Below are 22,421 nucleotides of genomic sequence, written 5' to 3' on the forward strand. Positions count from 1 at the left end.
AAGCCCTATCTTGGGACCTGTGATTGCTTAGGACCAGATGGTACTGCTTGTTGGTGTATTTCTTTACCTGCACATACTTGTCAATACATTTCAGCAATAAAGATCTCAATCAAGTATTAGTGCTGAGCACAACTGAAATAGTGTGGGGGAAAAAAAGTTGGGTAACAACAGTGGAAAAATTGTTTAGTGTTACTGTGCACTTGAAGTTCATTAGTGCCAACTGATGATGGATGGTACCAGTTCCTTCTGTTTTTGGTAATAGAAATTTTGCAATAAAAATTTTGCTGAGTATTACTTGGCTCTGATTCATTTGCATTAGTGCAGTACAACATTGAGAACTTTCGTACTTTCTATTTCCATTGCAAATAACTCAATTAAGGAATTAATACTAGTTCTCCATGAAGAATTGATAGAGGTTCTAGAAAGGCAAGCTGCACTTAGAGATAAGTCACCCGGTCCAGATGGGATACATTCTAGGTTGCTGAGGGAAGTAAGGGTGGAAATTGCAGAGATACTGGCCAAAATCTTCCAAGCATCCTTAGATACTGGGGTGGTGCCAGAGGACTGGAGAATTGCAAATGTTACACCCTTGTTCAAAAAAGGGCATAAGGATAAACCCAGTAACTATAGGCCAGTCAGTTTAACCTTGGTGGTGGGGAAATGTTTAGAAACGATAATTCGCGACAGAATTAACAGTCACTTGGACGAGTGTGGATTGATTAGGGAAAGACAGCAGGGATTTGTTAAAGGCAAACTGTGTTTAACTAACCTGATAGAGTTTTTTGATGAGGTAACAGAGGGGGCTGATGAGGGCAATGCAGTTATGTGTAGATAGACTTTCAAAAGGCGTTTGATAAAGTACCGCATGGTAGGCTTATCAAGATTGCAGCCTATGGAATAAAGAGGACAGTAGCAACATGGATACAGAATTGGCTAAGAGACAGGAAACAGAGAGTAGTGGTGAATAGTTATTTTTCAGACTGGAGGGAGGTGTACAGTGATATTCCCCAAGGGTCGGTACTGGGACCATTGCTTTTCTTGATATATATTAATGACTTGGACTTGGGTGTACAGGGCACAATTTCAAAATTTGCAGATAACACGAAACTTGGAAGGGTAGTGAACAGTGAGGAGGATAGTGATAGACTTCAAGAGGATATAGACAGGCTGGTGGCATGGGCGGACACGTAGCAGATGAAATTTAATGCAGAGAAATGCGAAGTGATACATTTTGGTAGGAAGATCAAGGAGAGGGCAATATAAACTAGAGGGCACAATTCTAAAAGGGGTACAGGAACAGAGATCTGAGGGTATATGTGCACAAATCGTTGAAGGTGGCAGGGCAGGTTGAGAAAGCAGTTAAAAAAGCATATGGGATCCTGGGCTTTATAAATAGAGGCATAGAGGACAAAAGTAAGGAAGTCATGATGAACCCTTATAAAACACTGGTTCGGCCACAACTGGAGTATTGTGTCCAGTTCTTGGCACTGCACTTCAGGAAAGATGTGAAGGCCTTGGAGAGGGTGCAGAAGAGATTTACTCGAATGATTCCAGGGATGGGGGACTTTAGTTATGTGGATAGAGTGGAGAAGCTGGGGTTGTTCTCCTCAGTTGTGAGGAGATTTGATAAAGGTATTCAATATCATGAAGGGTCTAGACAGAGTAGATGGAGAGAAACTGTTCCCATTGGTGGAAGGATCAAGAGCCAGAGGGCATAGATTTAAGGTGATTGGCAAAAGAACCAAAGGTATCATGAGGAAAAGCTTTTTTACACAGTGAGTGGTTAGGACCTGGAATGCACTGCCTGAGGGTGTTGGTGGAGGCAGATTCAATTATGGCCTTCAAAAGGCAACTGGATAAGTACTTGAAAGGAAAAAAATTTGCAGGGCTACGGGGGTAGGGTGGGGGAGTGGAACTAGCTGGATTGCTCTTGCATCGAGCCAGCGCGGACTCGATGTACTGAATGGCCTCCTTCCGTGCTGTAACCATTCTATGAATCTAAGAATCAAAACTAGAATGTGCCCATGTTTTCTCTCTCTCTCTTCCACCACTTCATGTTTAAGTTTCCGTATTATCAGAAGTTGAAGTCCCTGCCTAACATCATTGTGGGAACACCTTCACCACATGGACTGAAGTGGTTCAAGAATGCAGCCCATCACCACCTTTTCGAGGGCAACTAGGAATGGGCAATAAATGCCAACATTGCCAGCGATGCCCACATCCCGAGAATGAATAACTTTAAAAAAAAGTCAAAACCCTAAACTTTGTGTTGTGTAAGAAGTATGTATAGTGCTGCTAGCTATTTTATGATTTCCGATGCCAGATGCCTTGCCTGTCAATGTTCCCAGTTTGTGATGGAGAATGGCAGACATGATTTGTGGGAGTCTCCAAAGCTGGGCAGAACTTTCTGAAGATTAATCCCGTGCAAAAACTCCTTGATCTTCCCATTGCATAAATTTGTAAAATTGCCTTTCTGAGGTAAAAATAGTTTGTTGTCGATATAGTCCAAATGCTTCCAAATGCAGGAATATTTTACCTAAAGGGAAAAAGGTCAAATAATTCTACAATCTAGATTCACTAGGAGAGTCCTTTCCTACAAGATGCCGTACATTCGTTTTGCATCTAGATTGTAGAATTATTTGACCTTTTTCCCTTTAGGTAAAATATTCCTGCAGATACTTAAGATTTGGGAGTGAGGTTTGCAGTCTATGATAATGTTCTTTAGAAAAGATTTTACAAATGATCTTTTTGAAGTGTAAGAGGTTTGTTCTTTGGTATTCAGATCAAGCCATCAATTTTTTATTACAGATATGATCCAACCAAACCTAGAATCATTTCAAAATCTAATAAATCTAGGTTTCAAACCATGTTTAATTATCTATTCAGGTAATAACTATATCAGCTTTCAGCTTCCCCCTTGGAGGGTTGTATGAGGGAAACACTCTCATCCTCTGTTTGTATGCAGGTAGCTTGGACAGTTTTGAGTTTGGTCTTTCATGAACTTGCATTGTCCTCCTTTTGAGTTATTTTGAATTTCCCTTTAGAAAATAATCTTGTTTATTTTAGCCAGTAGAGTTAACAAATCCCAGGCTCTGAAGATGAAGAAAATAGGATCTGGATAGTGCTGTTGTTTTAACTCATCTCCTAAGTTTTTCTTAAGGTTATCTGTGAATTTTATCTTAGAAGAAATTTCAATTCCATCTTTTAATTGCCTTTTTATGCTTGAATGTTGATTGTCACGTGGAAGCTCGGTGAGCTTTAAGATTTTTTGTTGATTGGTCTATCTTGAGTCATGAAATTGAGACTATCCTGTGGATTGCATAAGCTTAACCTCCCCGCCCCCCTTTTCGTAATGAATGCTTCTAAATTGCAGACCATTCTGTCAGTCTTTTCACATCTTCCTTTCAATACAAATACAGTCCAGACTTCCACCTGAATGTTAGATGTAAGGACGCATTGGAAATTAATTTTAGTAGTTTGACCCAGTCCTTTGTAGGCCTAGGGATGCAGTACAGAACTGCTCAGTGTTGTGCCCATTTGGACAGGGTTTAGACTGCGCAAAGTCATATATAGAACACTTAAACCCCAAAAAGAGGGGAGAATTTCAATTTAAGCTGCATTCACATTTGTGACCTCTAAGTTTAAAGACTAGATTTTAACTGAACTTCTAAATAATTTCCTCATATTAGACACTGAAATTTGTTTTAAAACAATTTCATGCGAGACAATTATCCATTTACGCAAGATGCCAGCTCAAGCATAGAACAGTTTATAAACTCTCTAAAATAGTTTTAAAATGGTGAAAGAAAGAACTTGCATTTACAATAGCGCCTTTTCATGGTCTGTGTCTGTCTGTCAAAGTGTATGAGTTTGACTGATGTCGATGTTGGGAAAGAGGTCCCAAGGTTTGACAACACTAGAAGTTGGGGTGATGACAGGACCTGGAATTTTTTTTGTTCATACTGTGGATTTGAAACAACTATTATTGCAACAGCTGTATAAAAAATATTTATGCAGCTGTTGCAAATATCTGAACAACAGCTGTTTTTGAAGTGAAAACCCTGAAATCATATTTTTTAAATGGGACCATTATGTGCCGCCCCTGAACTGTTGTTACCCACTTCAGTACATCAGACTTTCCCAAATTCCACCAGATCCCAGGCCCCCTGCTCCCAAAGTACTGCCAGGCTCTGGAACTGTCCTCCTCAGAATGATTGAGGTTGTTGACTACTTTGTCTCTGCTGTCAATATTGCATTGAATGGTTAAGCAAATGCTTGAGTATAGTTTATGACTTTTTTTTGTTTTCTTTCTGATCTCTCACTCTACTGTAATACTCCTTAAACTGGGACCTGATGAAATGTGGTCTGCAGAAGTGTATGAGTTTGGCTGACTCTTCTGGTCTTGAACTGGATATGTTCTGCTTAAGATTTGAATATTCAATCTCTTATGCTAACAAGCTACTCATTTTAGGTTAATTCATCTCTTGTTTTTACAAAATGTTGCAACATTTTACAAAATGTTCATTTGATGATTATCTATCCACAGTGTTGTGAGCAGAAGATTGGCTAAATTACAAAATGCAGTTTTTTAATTTAAAAAAGTAAATATTACATAGAATTGCAAAGAATGTATAGCATTGAAACAGGCCATTCAGCCCAACAGGTCCATGCCAGTGTTTATGCTCCACATGAGCTTCCTCACGCCCTACTTCATCAAATCTTATCAGCATATCCTTCTAGTTGCCCAATATGAAAATGTCTTTTATGTTTCTCTGGGAGGTAGATTTTTTTTCTCTGTTCATGCTTGGGATGTGGGCGTCACTGACACGGCTGGCATTTATTGCCCACCCACACCAAGACCGCATGAAATACTGTGAAGAATAAACTGAGCTAGGTTGAAAATGAAAAGGTAGCAAAGGATTAAATTGAGATTGACGTCTATTGTGGTAGGAAATACCAATTTTATAAAGCTGTAAAATAGCTTTCAGCAACAGGGTGGAGTACAAACCTTCGATTTTACTGCTTCTCTGAGCTCTGAATTATGTAGTGCATTATATCGAATAAAATTCTTAGGAATTACCAAATCTTCAGGAAATACAATTGTTCAGCCTGCAAATGGTTTCTGATTTATAGTATCAAAAGGACACCAGTGAAGCTTATTAGACAATGACAATTTAAAAGGACTTAAGCTATAATATATGAAAATATATATTGGTCATGGAGGTAATACTATTAGTTATTCATTTGATAGGGCCCTGGCTGAGATGTGAAGGATCAACAAGTAAGAACATGTGCTGCTGAAGGAATAAACACAGAAGCAATGATCTTGTAAAAGATTTCAATTTTATTTAAACGCAGTTCCACTCATACCAAATTGGTTTACAAGTAAAACTTTGTGTAATTAGTTATTTACCTCAGTATACTTTGTTTTGGCTTTTAGAATGTTAATTCCAAATTGTTATTGTATCCATTTCTGTGACATTGAACTTCTGAATGCTTCATTAATGATTCATAGTATTTTGTTTGCTAGAGGAATCTGAAGTAGCAAAGCTATCTTTTTAAGAAGGGAAGGAGTAGGATGCAAGTCCCAACCATATCCAAGACTTACAGTAATAAAATCAAGATAAGCTGATAGAAACAAATTGAGTAACTACGGCTTTAATTTTATTTTAGACGGTGGCACATCAGATATTGCCATAGTTGCATTTAAGATACTGCACCAATAAATACTGGTAGAAATTATGATTCAGATGCTAAGACTTGCTGATATTTCTTGTTGCTTTTGAGATATGATTGTGCTTCATTTTCCTCTGGCATTCAGACCCTTTTTAAAAGAAAAAGACAAGTTAATGTTTTAAGGGGATCTCCATCAAAATGCTGACTAGAGGGAGATTGGATGCTGGTCTTCTACCTCTCTGATCTGGGTTTGATTCCTTCCACCTATACAACTTGGGTCTGCATCGAGCCTTCTCTGACTGAATGAAAGTCTGCTGGCTGTAAGGGAGCTATGTATATTGGGCCAGAAATTGTGCAGAGCGGTGAGGCGAGGCAACACTCACCGCAGCTCCTGCAAACTAAATTAATGAAAATACTGCAGGCTCTGTGGCGCAAATTGCTTGAATTTGAACTTTTTAAAAAAAAAAAGTATGCGCTATCAACCCAGCCTCTGAGCAGCGTGAGTTGCCGTACGACTGGATAAGTCTGAAAGGAGAAGACACGCCCACAAAATCTGTCAGGAAGAGAAGTCACGCCTACAGATTCTGGCTGCTTTGCTCAAGCAGGCAAGCAGCCTTCATTCATTTAAAGTTAGTATTCTGTATGTCATTGTAAATAAAAGTTTTAAATTTTTTAAATTAAAAGCCAAAGAAATAATTGAATTAAATTAAAGAGACAGAAGGGAAAAGTAAAAAAAATGTTAATTTTTAAAAAGAATTTTAATGACCAAAAACTATTAAAATAAGGAACAATATGAGACTCCACATTCTTAAAATTTGATTTTTAGTTGTTTGGCAGTCATTGAGACTTATTGCACTGTTAAAACTTAGTTTAGACCTGGTATTTTTAAGCGTACTTGTTTGGTGGCGTAATTAGTTACTTTCCAGCTAGGCAGATAAGCAAGTTGGCGCTTTTTCACTGATTTCTCCGGTTGCAGCATTCGATGGCCCTTGAATTCGAAGGTTGCGAGCCACTAGGAGCAAGTTCCGGATTTCCACGTTTCGCTGCGCATGTGCAAACGCAGGAACTTGCTCCTTCAATTCACCACTAGAAACTGAGAGCGCTATTGAGCTCCTCTGTTATTTAGGGAGTGATTTTTGGCCTAATAATTCTGAGCAGTCTTAACCTACTTCCTAGTGGGAATTGGCCCACAGCACAAAACTGATGCCAATCCAGCCCAAAATTGACACTATCTGCAGAAAGGTGACTGGATATCTGGTGTGGGAAATGGAAAAGTGTTACATTGGTGCAATGGAGATACTGTTCTGAGGTGGACTTACGTATTGTTGGGACAGAGTAAAGGGAGTTTTACTGTGCATCTAACCATAATACACCTTCGCTTATATTTAATTACTTTTGTAAACTGTATTAGATTTTCAATTTTGAGAGTTTCATTAACAGCTGAAAAATGTGAAAACTAAGCACGTAAATTACTGATGTTGTACAGCAAGGAACTATTGGAAAATTCCTTCATCTGCAACAAACACCACTTTTTCTCTTCCAAAAAAAACTCTCTTTATCTCCAGATGGTACATAACTTTTTTTCCCCCCCCACAGTGGGAGACTTTGACAAGATCTGGCGTGAACACTGTGAAGATGAAGAGACTTTGAGTGAATATGCAGTTGCAATGAAGAACTTGGCAGATAATCATTGGGCCAAAAGCTGTGAGGGCGAAGGACGTATTGAGTGGTGTCGAAGGTATGGTTTTAAAAAGAAAAGACTGTTGCATTGCCAGGTTTTCTTTCACACCAATAAAATTTGATAAATTCCATGCCAGTATTTTAAAAAGTAAAATGTATTCATATTTTACACTCTCACTTGTTCATTCAGCTGGACATGCAAATATGAGATTGCTATCCTATGGGAGAAAAATATTAGGACTACTCACCCTTTGCCATGGCGGCATTAGATCTTTTTTCTCGTTGCTGGGAACTGAGCAGACTCCATTACAGATTGTTGAATTTAACCCGTTGCATATCTTTCTGGATTTTCATATCTCCATCTCTTTTATCCTGCTTCCCCTCACCCGACACCAAGTCTTTGTGGACCTCCACTTCGATGGTATGAGAGTGGTTGGGTCAACTTGCACCACTAGAATCTACAGAGTTCCGATGACTTCTGAGGATCTGTGCATTCGCTCTGCATCTTATTTTCTTCTTTTTTCAGATACAAGCTCAAGTAGTAGAATAGAGGTTCAGTCAGGAAAGAAGTGATTTGGAAGTGTAACTGAAAGCTAAGTCAAAAAGATGGGCTTTGAGAAGGTTTTTAAAAGTAGTAGGCCGAGAAATTGCTTGGAAAAGAATGATGAGCTCAACACGCTCACCATTGCTAATGGCGAAATCGAGGAGCAAGTTCAGTTGTTGACACATGCAGTGAAACGCAGAAATCCGGAACTTGCTCCTCCTGGTTTGTCGGCGATGTGACAACTTCGAATTAAAGGGATATCGCCGGCTGCAATCAGTGGAAACGAGGGACCAGCGCCAAATTGCTCATCTGCCTAGCTGGAAAGTAAGTAATATCACCACAAAACAGGTATGCTTAAAAATATCAGGTCTAAACTAAGTTTTAATAGTCTTAATCACTGCCAAACAACTAAAAATTAACTTTTAAAATTGTGGTGTCTCATTACTTCTTATTTTAATAGCTTTTGGTCATTAAAATTTTTTTTTACTTTTCCCTTCTGTCTCTTATTTAATTTGATTATTTCTTACCATCTCTTTTTTTCATTCTGTATAACTGCTTTTACAAATAATTTTAGTGTTATACCTTTCACTTCCTGGATTTTACATTGCAGCTTGCAGAAACTCTTCGCAGCTTGTCAAAAATGCTGCAATCTGATTGGGAGAGAGTGATCCTCTCGTTTCTCCCATGGGCCCTAGCTTGGCTGGAGCGAACGCTGGACTCTCCTCCGCTTCCTTTTAGAGGAAGTGCACCCAGCAAGTTAGTGGGCTAGTATAAATCTATGGAGCAGCGAGCCCCGTTGGTTTGCTGTTCCGAGCAATTTCTGAGTCATTGTGTTTTAGGGAGGGAATTGCAAAGATTAGAATCAAGGTGGCTGAAGGCTCTCCTACCAAAGGGAGGGTGGGATATGCTGTGGACGTACACATAAATTACTGAAGCTCCCTGGCGAAATGCTTTTTGGGGAACTAAGTAGACAGTGCTTTCCTCTAAAAGGAAGCGGAGGAGAGTCCAGCGTTCACTCCAGCGAAGCTAGGGTCCATGGGAGAAACGAGAAGATCACTCTCTCCCAATCAGATTGCAGCATTTTTGACAAGCTGCGAAGAGTTTCTGCAAGCTGCAATGTAAAATCATTTGTAAAAGCAGTTATATAGAACGAAAAAAAGAGATGGTAAGAAATAATCAAATTAAATAAGAGACAGAAGGGAAAAGTAAAAAAAAAATTTAATGACCAAAAGCTATTAAAATAAGAAGTAATGAGACGCCACAATTTTAAAAGTTAATTTTTAGTTGTTTGGCAGTGATTAAGACTATTAAAACTTAGTTTAGACCTGATATTTTTAAGCATACCTGTTTTGTGGTGATATTACTTACTTTCCAGCGAGGCAGATGAGCAATTTGGCGCTGGTCCCTCGTTTCCACTGATTGCAGCCGGCGATATCCCTTTAATTCGAAGTTGTCACATCGCCGACAAACCAGGAGGAGCAAGTTCCGGATTTCTGCGTTTCACTGCATGTGTCAACAACAGAACTTGCTCCTCGATTTCGCCATTAGCAATGGTGAGCGTGTTGAGCTCATCATTCTTTTCCAAGCAATTTCTCGGCCTACTACTTTTAAAAACCTTCTCAAAGCCCATCTTTTTGACTTAGCTTTCAGTTTGAAGTACCCCTTCAAGGTGCACAAGTCTTAAAGGAAATTTTCCTATACTTGACAACTAGAAGTTCCACTGTCACTCAATAAAAAAGGTCACCTGCTCAATGGTTTAGATGATATCACCAATTTTGTTATATGTCCACGAGCTGCTTGGGGACCACTCTTTTCCATTTATTTCCCCTCCCATTCTTCAGTATGAGCAGGCGCTTGGTCTTTTCCCAGAGTAGCAAGTCTGAGATCAGGGGGTAATTTTAACCCTCAAGAACGAGTGGGCTGGGGCCGGGGCCAGTGGGAGGTTAAAGTAGCAACTTTTTGGCGTCGGACCGCATCCTGGCCCCAATGCACCCACTTCCGAGTTTAACCCAGGATGCGTTCCGTGCAACAGAAATCTCAAAGTCCCGCCCCCACTTAAAGCCGGCGGGCTGATATTTAAAGGGCCAATTCAGGTACACTTTAGGTACTTAACTTTTTGTGGATTCTGCAACGGAAACGGATTTAACTACTCCTGAACATGTCTCCCATGGCTTCTGAAACAAGCCACTGAAACGGAGGGGAGTTTCAGACGAAACTCATTTGACCCTTTAAACCCGTGATTGACACATCTCAATAAAAGGGAGGTAGTGCAGTCGGGCACTTGGTTCTCTGAGGTTTGGCTGGGAGTTCTTTGTGTTTAGTTTTAGATTTCTTTGTTGAGACTTAGAATTCTCATGTTCAGACAAATTTACCTACATTTTGCAGCCCCTCAAACTGACAAGATCAGGATGGGGGGGGCGCAATGGATCTATTCCACAGTAATGGAATGGATCTATTGCACAGTACATCTGAGGAGGAGAAAAATGAAGATGGGGAACCCATCGTCAGAATATCCACGCACATTGCTGCCAGGGATGCCCTCCTCTCTCTAACAGGTTTTCATAATAAGATGAGCAAATTGAAAACTTTGTTCCAGGCAGCCTGAGTATTTCAATCAAAACCACCAACCATTCCCTGCATCCCCTCTCCCCCACCAACCATCCCTTTGCACAAAACAGTCCTTCAACCACGCATACACCCATTGCACACATGCCCAATGGGTGGCATAACATCTTGGCATTCATGATGAAACACATAAAAGGACAAATTCACAAAAGGGACTCAACAATGGTCAAGACGTGGCAGTGATGACTAAATTTAATATGGCATAATAAAAACATAACATGACAGTTTGTACATACCATTGGTGAATTACAATTTCTTAGCCTTTATCTACCGCTTCTATGTGATGCATCCCCTGTTGCTTCAGCAGAGTTGCTCAGATCTTTGCCCTGACTGCTGAGATGCTCTCAGTCTACGACCTCTGGGTTTTGAAGCCCTTGAGGGCCCCTCCAAAGACTGCTCCACCTGCACCTGTGCAGGGACAGACTCAGCCACCGGGAGAGGAGGTAGCATTGTGGGTACTGGTTTGGTGGGGGGGGCGCAACGGGTGAGGTGTGGGAGCGCTTTGAATAGAGACCCCACTTCCATGTCCCCCTTTCGCAGACATCCCTCTCAAGGGCGAGGGCAACATCAGTCCCACCACTGCTGGCCAGCAGGTTAGTGAGCAGATGTGTCACGTTGTAAGGCCACAGCTAACATCTGTCTGCCTGTTTAAGCTGGCAGACATGTTGGCATCCAGAGTCTGCATGGCTGTTATCATGGTCTGCATGGAGTCATTCGAGAGCTGTGCTTGAAGCTCAATGGAGGCTTCCATTCTCTCCATCACAGACATTCTCGCACTTGGCTGCACCACCAATCCATCCTCTCCGCTATTGTGAAGAGTGTGCGTGGCACTTTTGCCATTACCTTGCAAGGTTGCTGCTGCACCTCCTTCTCCTCCTCAATGAGGGTTCAGCATATGTGTCCAGCTGAGCAGAGCTTAGAGAGGAGTATGCCCCCGACGCGGACACTCCACTGCTACTTCTGCCACCAGTGTCTGCTCGTGTTCGCTTGTGAATTGTGAATCACTAGGTGGCAACCCAATTAACTGTCTAATAGGACCCACTGAAGTGTGTGCATCAGTGCTGGTGCTTGGCTGTATGTCCTGTGACGATGCACCCTCAGAAGGAATAAGTTCCTCTGAGGAATTGCTTTCTTCCATTTCTGCTGATTCCTTGTGAAGGCCCTGGAAGGCAACAGAAAGCGATATTAATTATTCATCGCAAAAGTGACAATCTTTCCAATGACCATACTGAGGTCTGGCACAGTTACATCATTGATAAAATCAATTCATCACATGTGTGAAAGATGTTAAAAGTTCTGTCACCAGCCATCTGCGGGTTGCCAGTCTCTCCATCTCCGATAGATAGGCATGCGACAGTCTGACTTATTTCCATGGCCTCTTCCTCCACATCTGTTACCTCCACTACATGGTGAGCCACGCCAGTTCTGCTCCCTTCTCTTGCATTTTGTGCCCACTTCTCCTACAAGGGGAGAAAGAACAGACCTGTGAGTGACTGAAGGTGATGTATTCACCATGAGAGGGTGACTATAAGACAGATACATCACATTGCATCATGGTTGGGGTAAGTGGCAGTGGTGGGTGAATAAATGGGCAGTTCAGAAAGTGCATAGAAAATGAAGGATGGTTGCTGCTGCTGACACTAAGGTGGGTCTGAGGAGTTAAACGTTGGGGTAGATGTGCCAACACAGTGCCGGGGTGGGGTGTGCGGGGTTGTTGAACAATACTAGGATGTGGGTGAATCAGCAACTGTACTCGCTTTTCCTGACACGGTTAGGTCATTAAAACCCTTCCTGCACTGAACCCAAGACCTGGGCACCAAGCTTCTGCTGCTCACCTCTTCTGCCACCTCCAGCCAAGCATTTTTAGTTACAGAGCCAGGGTTTTTCCTGTCATCCATTGGAAACATTACCTCTCTCCTGGCTCTCACTGCAGCCAGCAGGACATCCAGGGAGGCATCATTAAATCTAGGGGCAGCATTTGCTTTCCTGGACTCTATTTCTTGGATTGACCCTTCAAATAGTGGACTTTAAATCATGTCATTCGGGTGCGCAGTGGGTCCACTGCACAGCTTGGAGATGCGAAACCCAGAAGCAAAGGTAGTTGACTGCAATCGAGATACGATCGCAGATTTAAACACGCTCACTTTGCCTCTGGGTTCTCCACACGCGAATCCACCCACCCGCTGACTTCCCACCGTCATGCCCCTAGTCTCAGTGGTATGCTGGATCCCCGTACGACTACCATGGTGCCAAGTGATGTTGCTCTAACTTGGTATGGTATTGTAAACAAATTGTTGTATGTAAAGAACAGTGTAGCAGCAGCAGTAATTGGTTGCACTGTTAGCCTTCACAGATTAGTTCTCCGTGTAACTGTATAGATAATCTGTGCAGGAGATGATTTTTCCATTGTATAGGAGTTTGTAGTAACAAGTTTGATCTCCAATTCAGACTTAACTAAACAAAAACCCATGAGAACGGAGTGTGTCAAAGTGATTGCACTTGTGCAGTAGAAATAACTCTTCTGAAGTTGAGTGGAAGTGCTTTCAGGATTCGTACAGTTCGCACATTGTATTGAATCTGAATACTATATAACTTAATACTGGTGGGATTTCTGATGCTGCCGTAGGTGCTTTTTGCAAAAAAGAATTCCTAGTAGTTATTCTCTAAAAATGTGTGTAGAAATCATAGAAATTTACGGCACAGAAGGAGGCCATTCGGCCCATTGTGTCTGCCGGCCGAAAAAGAGCTATCCATCCAGTGTATATGGGGAATTGATAGCTGTTCAAGTGATGATGGTATTGAGCATGAGAAGGTGTCAGGATGTACACCAGACATTTTGATTTCACTCTATCACTGTATAGGAGTTATGTGCCTCACTTATTCAAATTGGAATTCCAACCATTCATCATGAGAGTGTAGTTTTAAACTTAACATTGAAATGCAGAAAGGATTACCAAGGCACACTGCATCTTATTTCTGGGTCATTTGCTGTGATGAATACAATAGCCAACGGATAGTTGAAGTGAATACAGAAAATGCTGGAAATACTGAGCAAGTCCGGCAGCATCTGTGGAGAAAGACAGAGTTATCATTTTCTGGTCGATGACCGTTCGTCAGAACTGCGAAAGGTTATTGACCTGAAACATTAACTCTGTTTCTTTCTTCACAGATGCTGCCTGACTTGCTGATTATTTCCAGCATTTTCTGTATTTATTTCAGATTTCCAACATCCGCAATATTTTGCTTTTGAGCCAATGGATAGTAATGCTTATGGACAGTCTACTGGATCCCTACACTCGCACGATTGCAATATTGAAGCACCTCCCCAACGGCTCATCTGAACCATTTCAGTATAATGTGGGCAGCCATTGCTCCTGTTTCCATTAGAGCCGTAAGTGTGTGAGGTGAATGGTTTTAAAAAAAAAATTACCTCCAAAAGCACCAGTGACAGAAACAGTTGATCTGACAGTAAGGAATAAAACATGAATTTATCAGGCACAGCACATCTTAGTGCAGTTTCTAGGTTTTTGTCCAGCTGTTACGAACAGTACCTTGACTTCATCAGAGTGTTTGCTGAGAATGTTGACTCGTACAACAAATGTGCCACACCGGCCCACGTTCTCCATCCAGTACACGGAGGGATGCTGCTTTTCTTGCCGTGATGTGCCCTGTTGGAGCTGCTTGTTATTGGTTCGGATTGCTTTATCCTGGCTTGGAGCGGTTATTCCGATTGGCCAAGCTGACCATGATGACAGCTTCCCTTTCCATACAATGTTGCTGATGTTTCTATGGTGCTGAGGTTCAGCATTTTCACAGGTGTTGTACACCATTATAGCAATATAACTATTAAGTAGTAACCCAAGAGGTAAGGTGCATACAACGATCAAAAAACACTTGCATTCTCTGCTTTTTGTTTTACCATTTTACCATCAAACAAATATGCATACAAACAAACATGCACATGCCATGCAAATTTGAGTATTGAGATCACATGCCCAATGACTGTATTTGTTACTCATTTTTTATTTACTAATTAAAAATGCAATTAGCTTTATCTGGATGCCCAATTAGTCACATATGGCTAGACGCTAACGTATTGGACAACACTGGGATCTATTGAAATGGAGTACTAAAGGAAGTGGCCATGGAAATAGTGGATGCATTGGTGATCATCTTCCAAAATTCTATAGACACTGGAATAGTTCTTACAGATTGGAGGGTGGCAAATGTAACCCTGCTATTTAAAAAAGAAGGGAGAGAAAAAACAGGGCATTACAGACAAGTTAGCCTAACATCAGTAGTGGGGAAAATGGTAGAGTCCATTATAAAAGATGTGATAACAGAACACTTGGACAAAGTCAGCATGGGTTTATGAAAGGGAAATTATGCTTAACAAATCTACTGGAGTTTTTTGAGGATGTAACTAGTAGAATAGATAGGGGAGAACCAGTGGATATGGTGTATTTGGATTTTCAGAAGGCTTTTGATAAGGTCCCACACAAGAGGTTAGTGTGCAAAATTAAAGCACATGGGATTGGGGGGAATATACTGGCATGGATTGAGAATTAGTTGTACAGACAGGAAACAGAGAGTAGGAATAAATGGGTCTTTTTCCAGGTGACAGGCAGTGACTAGTGGGGTACTGCAGGGATCAGTGCTTGGGCCCCAGCTATTCACAATATATATCAATGACTTGGATGAGGGAACTAAATGTAACATTTCCAAGTTTGCAGATGACACAAAGCTGGGGTGGAATGTGAGCTGTGAGGAGGATGCAAAGAGGCTCCAATATGATTTAGACAAGTTGGGTGAGTGGGCAAGAACATGGCAGATGCAGTATAACGTGGATAAATGTGAGGTTATCCACTTTGGTTGTAAAAACAGAAAGGCAGATTATTATCTGAATGGTGATGGATTGGGAAAAGGGGAAGTGCAACGAGACCTGTACACCAGTCGCTGAAAGCGAGCATTCAAGTGCAACAAGCAGTTAGGAAGGCGAATGTTATGTTGGCCTTCATTGCAAGAGGATTTGAGTACAGGAGCAGGGATGTCTCACTGCAGTTATACAGGGCCTTGGTGAGACCACATCTGGAGTATTGTGTGCAGTTTTGGTCTCCTTATCTGAGGAAGGATGTCCTTGCCATGGAAGGAGTGCAACAAAGGTTTACCAGACTGATTCCTGGGATGGCAGGACTGACGTATGAGGAAAGATTGGGTCAACTAGGCCTATATTCGCGAGAGTTTAGAACAATGAGAGGTGATCTCATCGAAACATATAAAATTCTAACAGGACTAGACAGACTAGATGCAGGGAGGACGTTCCTGATGGCTGGGGAGTCCAGAACCAGCGGTCACAGCCTCAGGATACAGGGTATGCCATTTAGAACCGAGATGAGGAGAAATTTCTTCACTCAGGGTGGTGAAGCTGTGGAATTCTCTACTACAGAAGGCAGTGGAGGCCAAGTCATTAGATGTATTCAAGAAGGAGATAGATATATTTCTTAATGCTAAAGGGATCAAGGGATATGGGGAAAAAGTGGGAACAGGGTACTGAGTTAGACGATCAGCCATGATCATTTTGAATGGCGGAGCAGGGCCGAATGGCCTTCTCTTGCTCCTATTTTCTATGTTCTATGTTTAAGAAATCTTCCTTTGTTGAAATATATTGCCTTTAGTTTGCCTACAGCATCGAAGTTTTTAAGTGAGTTTTAAGAGATTCACAAATAAGTTCTAGGGGGTAGCTGTGAAGTCAGGTGTCATGTTGAAGTTTGGTTTGGGTAGATAATGTAGGGAGGATTGAGGCTATAGATGAGTCCAAGGTCTGCAAGTCAGGTGTGGAATTTGGGTATGTGGTGGTGTATGACATTGGCACACTGGTTATTTTGCTCATTTTTTTTCTGTTGAGTATTGGGTATACAGTCAGGTGGTGAACTTTCTGTTTTGACTTGCATTTTGATTGGTCGTACACCACCTTTTCATTGTTGTCATACAGCCATAAATGGTGTTCCTCTCTTCCGCAAAATACATTGTGGCTGCATGTTAACTTGTTCTGGGATAGGAATTGGTCATTCCTAAGAGGGACTCTCATTTTGTGTAAAGTGGGAAGGAGAGAAGAATGTCCTTGAATAAAAATGGGGAGTACTGGAAATATACAGCAGGTCAGTCAACATCTATAAGGAGAAAAGACAGGTTATAACTATTCAGTTATGTACTCCTGATATCAGAACTGGAATGCACTTCTGTCATTTCTTTCTCTAAATGGCTCTTGCAGCTCAGTGAAAACTGATCTTTATGATCCTTTATTTGTGGGCTTTAGAAAGTAACTTCAGCATTTGAGAAAAGTATTTTGGTAGTAATGGATGATTGACTATTGGGTCAGGGCAGGTGAGAATGTACCTCAACTATTAATTAGATCAGGGATATAGTTCAAAATGCTAGCAGTACCACTGCAACCTCTTGTTTTCTGAGTAACATTTGCACATGGCATAACATAGAAACATAGAAAGTAGCAGCAGGACCAGGCCATTCGACCCTTCGAGCCTGCTCTGCCATTCAATATGATCATGGCTGATCCTCAATCTCAATACCATATTCTCGCTCTCTTCCCCCTATCCCTTGATGCCTTTTGTGTCGAGAAATCTATCTAGTTCCTTCTTAAATATATTCAGTGACTTGGCCTCCACAGCCTTCTGTGGTAGAGAATTCCACAGGTTCACCACCCTCTGAGTGAAGAAATTTCTCCTCATCTCAGTCCTAAATATCCTACCCCATATCCTGAGACTGTGACCCCTCGTTCTGGACCCCCAGCCAGGGGAAATATCCTCCCTGCATCCAGTCTGTCTAGCCCTGTCAGAATTTTATTCATTTCAATGAGATCCCCTCTCATTTTTCTAAACTCTTGTGAATACAGGCCAAGTCGACGCATAATTTGGCAGGTGTATCAATGAATCAAAGCCAACAATAATTCTGGGACTTAATTATGAGATATTCTTATAAAATTGGACTTGTTCTCACAGAAAAACAAGATTGAGAAGCATTCAGTTTTTTAAAATGTTGAAATGCATGGATAATTTGAAAATTTAAGTTAAAGAACCTAATTACATCCAATCACTGGATTAGAAGGACGAATACAAAAATTAGCAAGCCTCATGCAAACTTAGAAATAAGAATTTTTTTTCCCACCTAATAGTAAATATATAGAATGAGCCTGTCTCAAAAGTTAACACAATCTACTGATGCCTATAAACTTCATTCTCTTTCATACCTGTACATATAGATGATCAGAGACTCTATGAAACATTGTGACTTTAGCTTTATCTTCATGCAATGCCATCTACGATGCTTCGGTTTAGGATTGGATATTGATGCCCTTGAGGTTTTTTTTTATGTGAATGTTTTCAAGAGGAATTTCAGAACTTCCTTTTCTTAATGGTGTTAGCTGATGTTATTCACTACCTGCGTAAGATTAACAAATTAATTAATATCTATGACCATACAGATTGTAGCTGGTAAATTGGAAGAGACGATCTCAATGGCCTCATCTCATTCCATGTTTTATTCCTGTATGATTTGCCCCATCATGTTGGCATCTTCTGTTAAAAATCTTAGGTGTTGGTGATATCTTAGGCTATCTAATGGGGGGGGGTGGTTGGCGGTGGGGGAATGTCATTGATAAGGGCCTGAAGCACCTACTTTTATGACCTTTCTGTACTGCTCTGATTTAAAGATTGTCCTTGTTTTTCCTCAAAAAGCTAACATTTTGTGTACATCAACAATTTGGTTATTGTTGGCTTTTCTGAGGAAGGAGGGTAATTTTGTCAGATAGTGTGTTGGGTGTCTCTTCCCACAAGGGGTGTGTTTTTTTTAATATATCCTGTTTTCTTTTCCCCCCTGGTCTGGGGATGCTGAGGTCAATTATAGTACCCTCTTTGTAGCATTTTCTGAGATTGATCAGCACAAATCAGGGATCAAAGCTGGATAGATGGCTCAGTTCTGTGTCACGTATTGGGGTAACAATTGGGCCATTGGGGAAACTTATCTCTGTACTATAACCACTTATCACACAAACCCAAGTTCAGTTTTCATTGGTGCTGAGATAAGATTTTTTTGGGGGGGGGAGGGTGAGGGAGGGAAATAATAAATATGAGGAGAATATTTAATGTATTAGGCAGATACCAGTAATCCACTTGATCTTCTATTATTCAGTACCATGAATAACCTGAGGGGAAAAAATATATTTTTATAGTGTATAATATTTTGAAATTAGCTTCTTCATCGATGTAAAATTCATTAAATATTTAAGCAATTCAAAGCTCCGGGGAATTAGAATGCCAACACCTTGGATTTATAGCGAATCCAGCAACTGATTGAAAATGTCACTCTTGTCGATGAGTGGAAAATAAACAGTTTAATACTTTGGTACAATACCTTTTACGAATGACAAATTAAGTGAGTGTTAAGCCATGATAAGGCTTGTTTTTACATTGCCAAGACCTATCTAAAATCCATCTCCCTTTTCTCAAAACAAATTGTGTGTTTTCTTTTTCCTGCCTTTTGTCTGCCTCAGTTGTATTGATACAATTTTTGTTGTTGTTGTATGATAGGCTTGTTCAGTAGCCAGTATCAACATGTCTGCATTGCATTTCCACTTAAACCAACCTACATAATGAAGAGTGTGGGAAGAATAGGGAAACGTAATAATTTCAGTCACTTTTCTGTTTTCCTTCTCGACTTCCCAAGGTTGCAGTTTAGTATGGCGTTAATTATTTTGACAGGCACATTACAAAATTTCACCCAAGTTTATTTATTGCAGTTGTTGGCAGTCTCTCTCGCATATACTGGGGAATTGCAATAGTGAAAGCTTTTGGACTTTACTGAAAAATGGTGGTTGGCTGAATTTTGTTTTTTTTACATAAGTTGAGAGGTTTTTTTTGTGGTGGTTGGTTTGTTTGTTCTGCCCTTTCTAATACAGTGGGATTTCCCATGTTGGTGGCTACTTAAGTCTGTTTGAGTTCAGCAAACACATTTAAAAAAAAAATTACAACTTTTGCCCCTTTCCTGTTTAGGTTCCCCCATTACTGTCACCTGCCACCACATGATCTCTTCTAGTGGGAGTGAGCGGCGGTCTAGATCCTGGATGTCTCTGTTGCTGCTGTCAATTGCTGCTTTTTGATTAGCTGACAGGAGATGCACTTCTACTGGGTGGGACTGGTGCTGCTAGTTTTCCCTTTCGCCCTCCAATGGAGTACACTTCATGTGTTGAACTGGACAAAAACAGGTGAAGCTCTCGGTGAGGACAAGTGAGTTTGAATGTCCTTCAAAACTGGAATTTGAGAGCTTGTGACAAACACTCTGGTTAGTAATCCAGTGCTCAGTTGCGAAAACTGCCAAACTTTTTTTAAAAATCAATATTGTTTTCAAGGTAGAAAGTGCAGCAAGCAAATGGGCATTAACAGAAAATCGAGACAGCATCCAGCTATTGTCTTGTATTTGGTAAAACAAGATTAGACTTTTGCATGGGCAGTCCTGTAGTTCACAACAAAATTAAGAGTGCAAACCAAAAATAATGTTGGAAAACATCAGAAGTAAAAATGACAAAATGCAGTTATTGTAACAAATGAAAGATTACTGTTGTGTAAGGGTTTATCTTTTTTTTAAAATATGATTTGAGACGTCCTTAATCACTGCAATAATCCCTTTGTTTTTTCCTGGTATCAGTTCTAAAGAAAATCTAAAATGAAACCAGTCTATCTTTAATATACAGTGCTCGTATTCTAGTAATGGAGAATGCTGTTAAAGTATATCTGTGGTTTACAATATTATACACAGTCCTAATCTTCAATTTGATCATGAAGGTAACCAGAGTTAAATCACCCTTGGTATCGTACAGTTGAGTCCTTACATACAACTGTTCTGAATTTCTGAAAATGACTGTCAGTTGTCACCTTAATTCCCTTAATAGTTTATCACCAATTTACTTAAACAAATGGGAAAATCTTAAAGGATATACATTCTGTATTATCAGTATCCTCTGTGTGCTCAGAGGCAGTACTGTTGCAATACACTTTACAAATTGTAGCCTTGGGTTATGGTAGTAGACCAGCAACCCAGAAGTCATGATTTCAAACCCATCATGGCAATCTATGAAATTAAATTCAATAATCCTGTTCATTTGTGGGCTAGCACCAGAAAATAACCGTGAATGTCAAAAACCCAAGTGATTCACTAATGTTCTTCTGGGAGTGAAATGTACCACCCCTAAACGCGAGTCCAGTCCCACACAGTGTGATTGACTCTTAATTGCTCTGAAGGTATTAAAAAAAATACAGCTTTGCCAATGCTGTCTATATCCCAAGAGCAAATAAAAAGTTACTTCTGTCAAGTTAAACCGTTCACATTTCTTAATCTACAACCTCACTCTTAACCCTTTTTTCTGAATTTACTGAAATGCTTCAAAAGCTCTTTACAACTTTATAATTTCTGTCCTTTCTGTAAATTTCCAAGCACTTGTTGGAACTTTTCTCAGTTCTTTGCCTCTCTACCTTGTGCATTATGGTCTCCCCTCCTCCCCTTGTTTCCCTGCTGGTTTACTTCTGCCTGATTTCCTTTTCCTGAGTGGACATGAAGAACATGGGTTTACACTTTAAACACCACAGACTGAATCTCAGTGACCCATTAAAGGAAGATTATTTCTGTTACATGGATATTTTCCAAGTTGTCAATCAACTGGACAGGCATATGTCTGAAGTGGCAGTCTAGATTACGTGCTGAAGTCTTGGGAGTGGTGCTTGAATCCATGACCTGATTCCGAGGCAAGATTGCTACCACTGAGCCATGCTAATAATAACTCTTGTGGTGCTGCTTTCGGCCTCTTTTGTAAGGAATTGAAAGTATGCCCACAAAAAAATCACAAAAACTAGCATTGAAGAAGACTATCTGGCTCATTCTGCCTATACTGATGCTCGTTCTTCAACTGGAGCTAAATACTCATTACATTTTCCTGCCCTTTTCCTGCATCATTTTATTTTCCATTTCAAATGCTTATCTAGCTCCATTTTAAATTATGTTATACAGTCCCTGACTTAACACCATCCCATGTCTTAATGACCTCCTGAGGAAAAGTAAATCTTTTACCTTCCCCCTTCATCCTACTAGTGATAATCCTCAGTCTCTGTTCCCTTGTTATCAATTTGCCAACTAGCAACAACAACCTTCACCATTTACCCTCTCAAGACCTTTCATAATTTTGAAAATCTATTAGGTTCCCTCTTAACATGTTTGACAAATCAGTTTTTTGAGGGTGTAACTAGCAGGGTAGATAAGGGGGAACCAGTGGATTTAGTATATTTGCATTTTCAAAAGGCATTTGATAAAATGCCACACCAGAGGTTGTTACACAAGATTAGGGCTCATGGGATTGAGGGTAATGTACTAGCATGGACTGAGAATTGGTTAACCGACAGAAAACAGAGAGTAGGAATAAATGGGTTATTTTCGGGTTGGCATTTTATAACTAGTGGGATGCTGCAAGGATCAGTGCTTGGGCCTCAGCTATTTACAATCTACATTAATGACTTAGATGAGGGAAATAAGTGTAATGTATCCAAGTTTGCTGACGATACAAAGCCAGGTGGGAAGTAAGCTGTGAGGAACTCTCAAAGAGGCTGCAAAGGGATATAGACAGGTTAAGTGATTGGGCAAGAAGGTGGCAGATGGAGTATAATGTGGGGAGATGTGAAATTATCCACTTTGGTAGGAAGAATAGAAAAGCAGAATATTTTTTAAAAGGTGAGACACTAAGAAATGTTGGTAGTCAGGGGGATTTGGGTATCCTTGTACACGAATCACAGAAAGTTAATATGCAGATACAGCAAGCAATTAGGAAGGCAAATGGTAT

General features: G+C 40.5%; 1 protein-coding gene across 2 annotated transcripts in view; it reads left to right on the plus strand.

Moving 5' to 3' along the window:
- bmt2 (base methyltransferase of 25S rRNA 2 homolog) overlaps window positions 1–22,421 on the plus strand; it is a 140,544-nt gene that overhangs the window by 22,182 nt on the left and 95,941 nt on the right. For both annotated transcript variants that reach the window (XM_067999560.1, XM_067999561.1), the window contains exon 2: window positions 7,273–7,414. In XM_067999560.1, coding sequence (XP_067855661.1) covers window positions 7,273–7,414 — 142 coding nt within the window. The remainder of the gene's footprint in view (window positions 1–7,272; window positions 7,415–22,421) is intronic.

This window comes from Heptranchias perlo, chromosome 18 (genome assembly GCF_035084215.1).
Source record: "Heptranchias perlo isolate sHepPer1 chromosome 18, sHepPer1.hap1, whole genome shotgun sequence".
NCBI lineage: Eukaryota > Metazoa > Chordata > Chondrichthyes > Hexanchiformes > Hexanchidae > Heptranchias > Heptranchias perlo.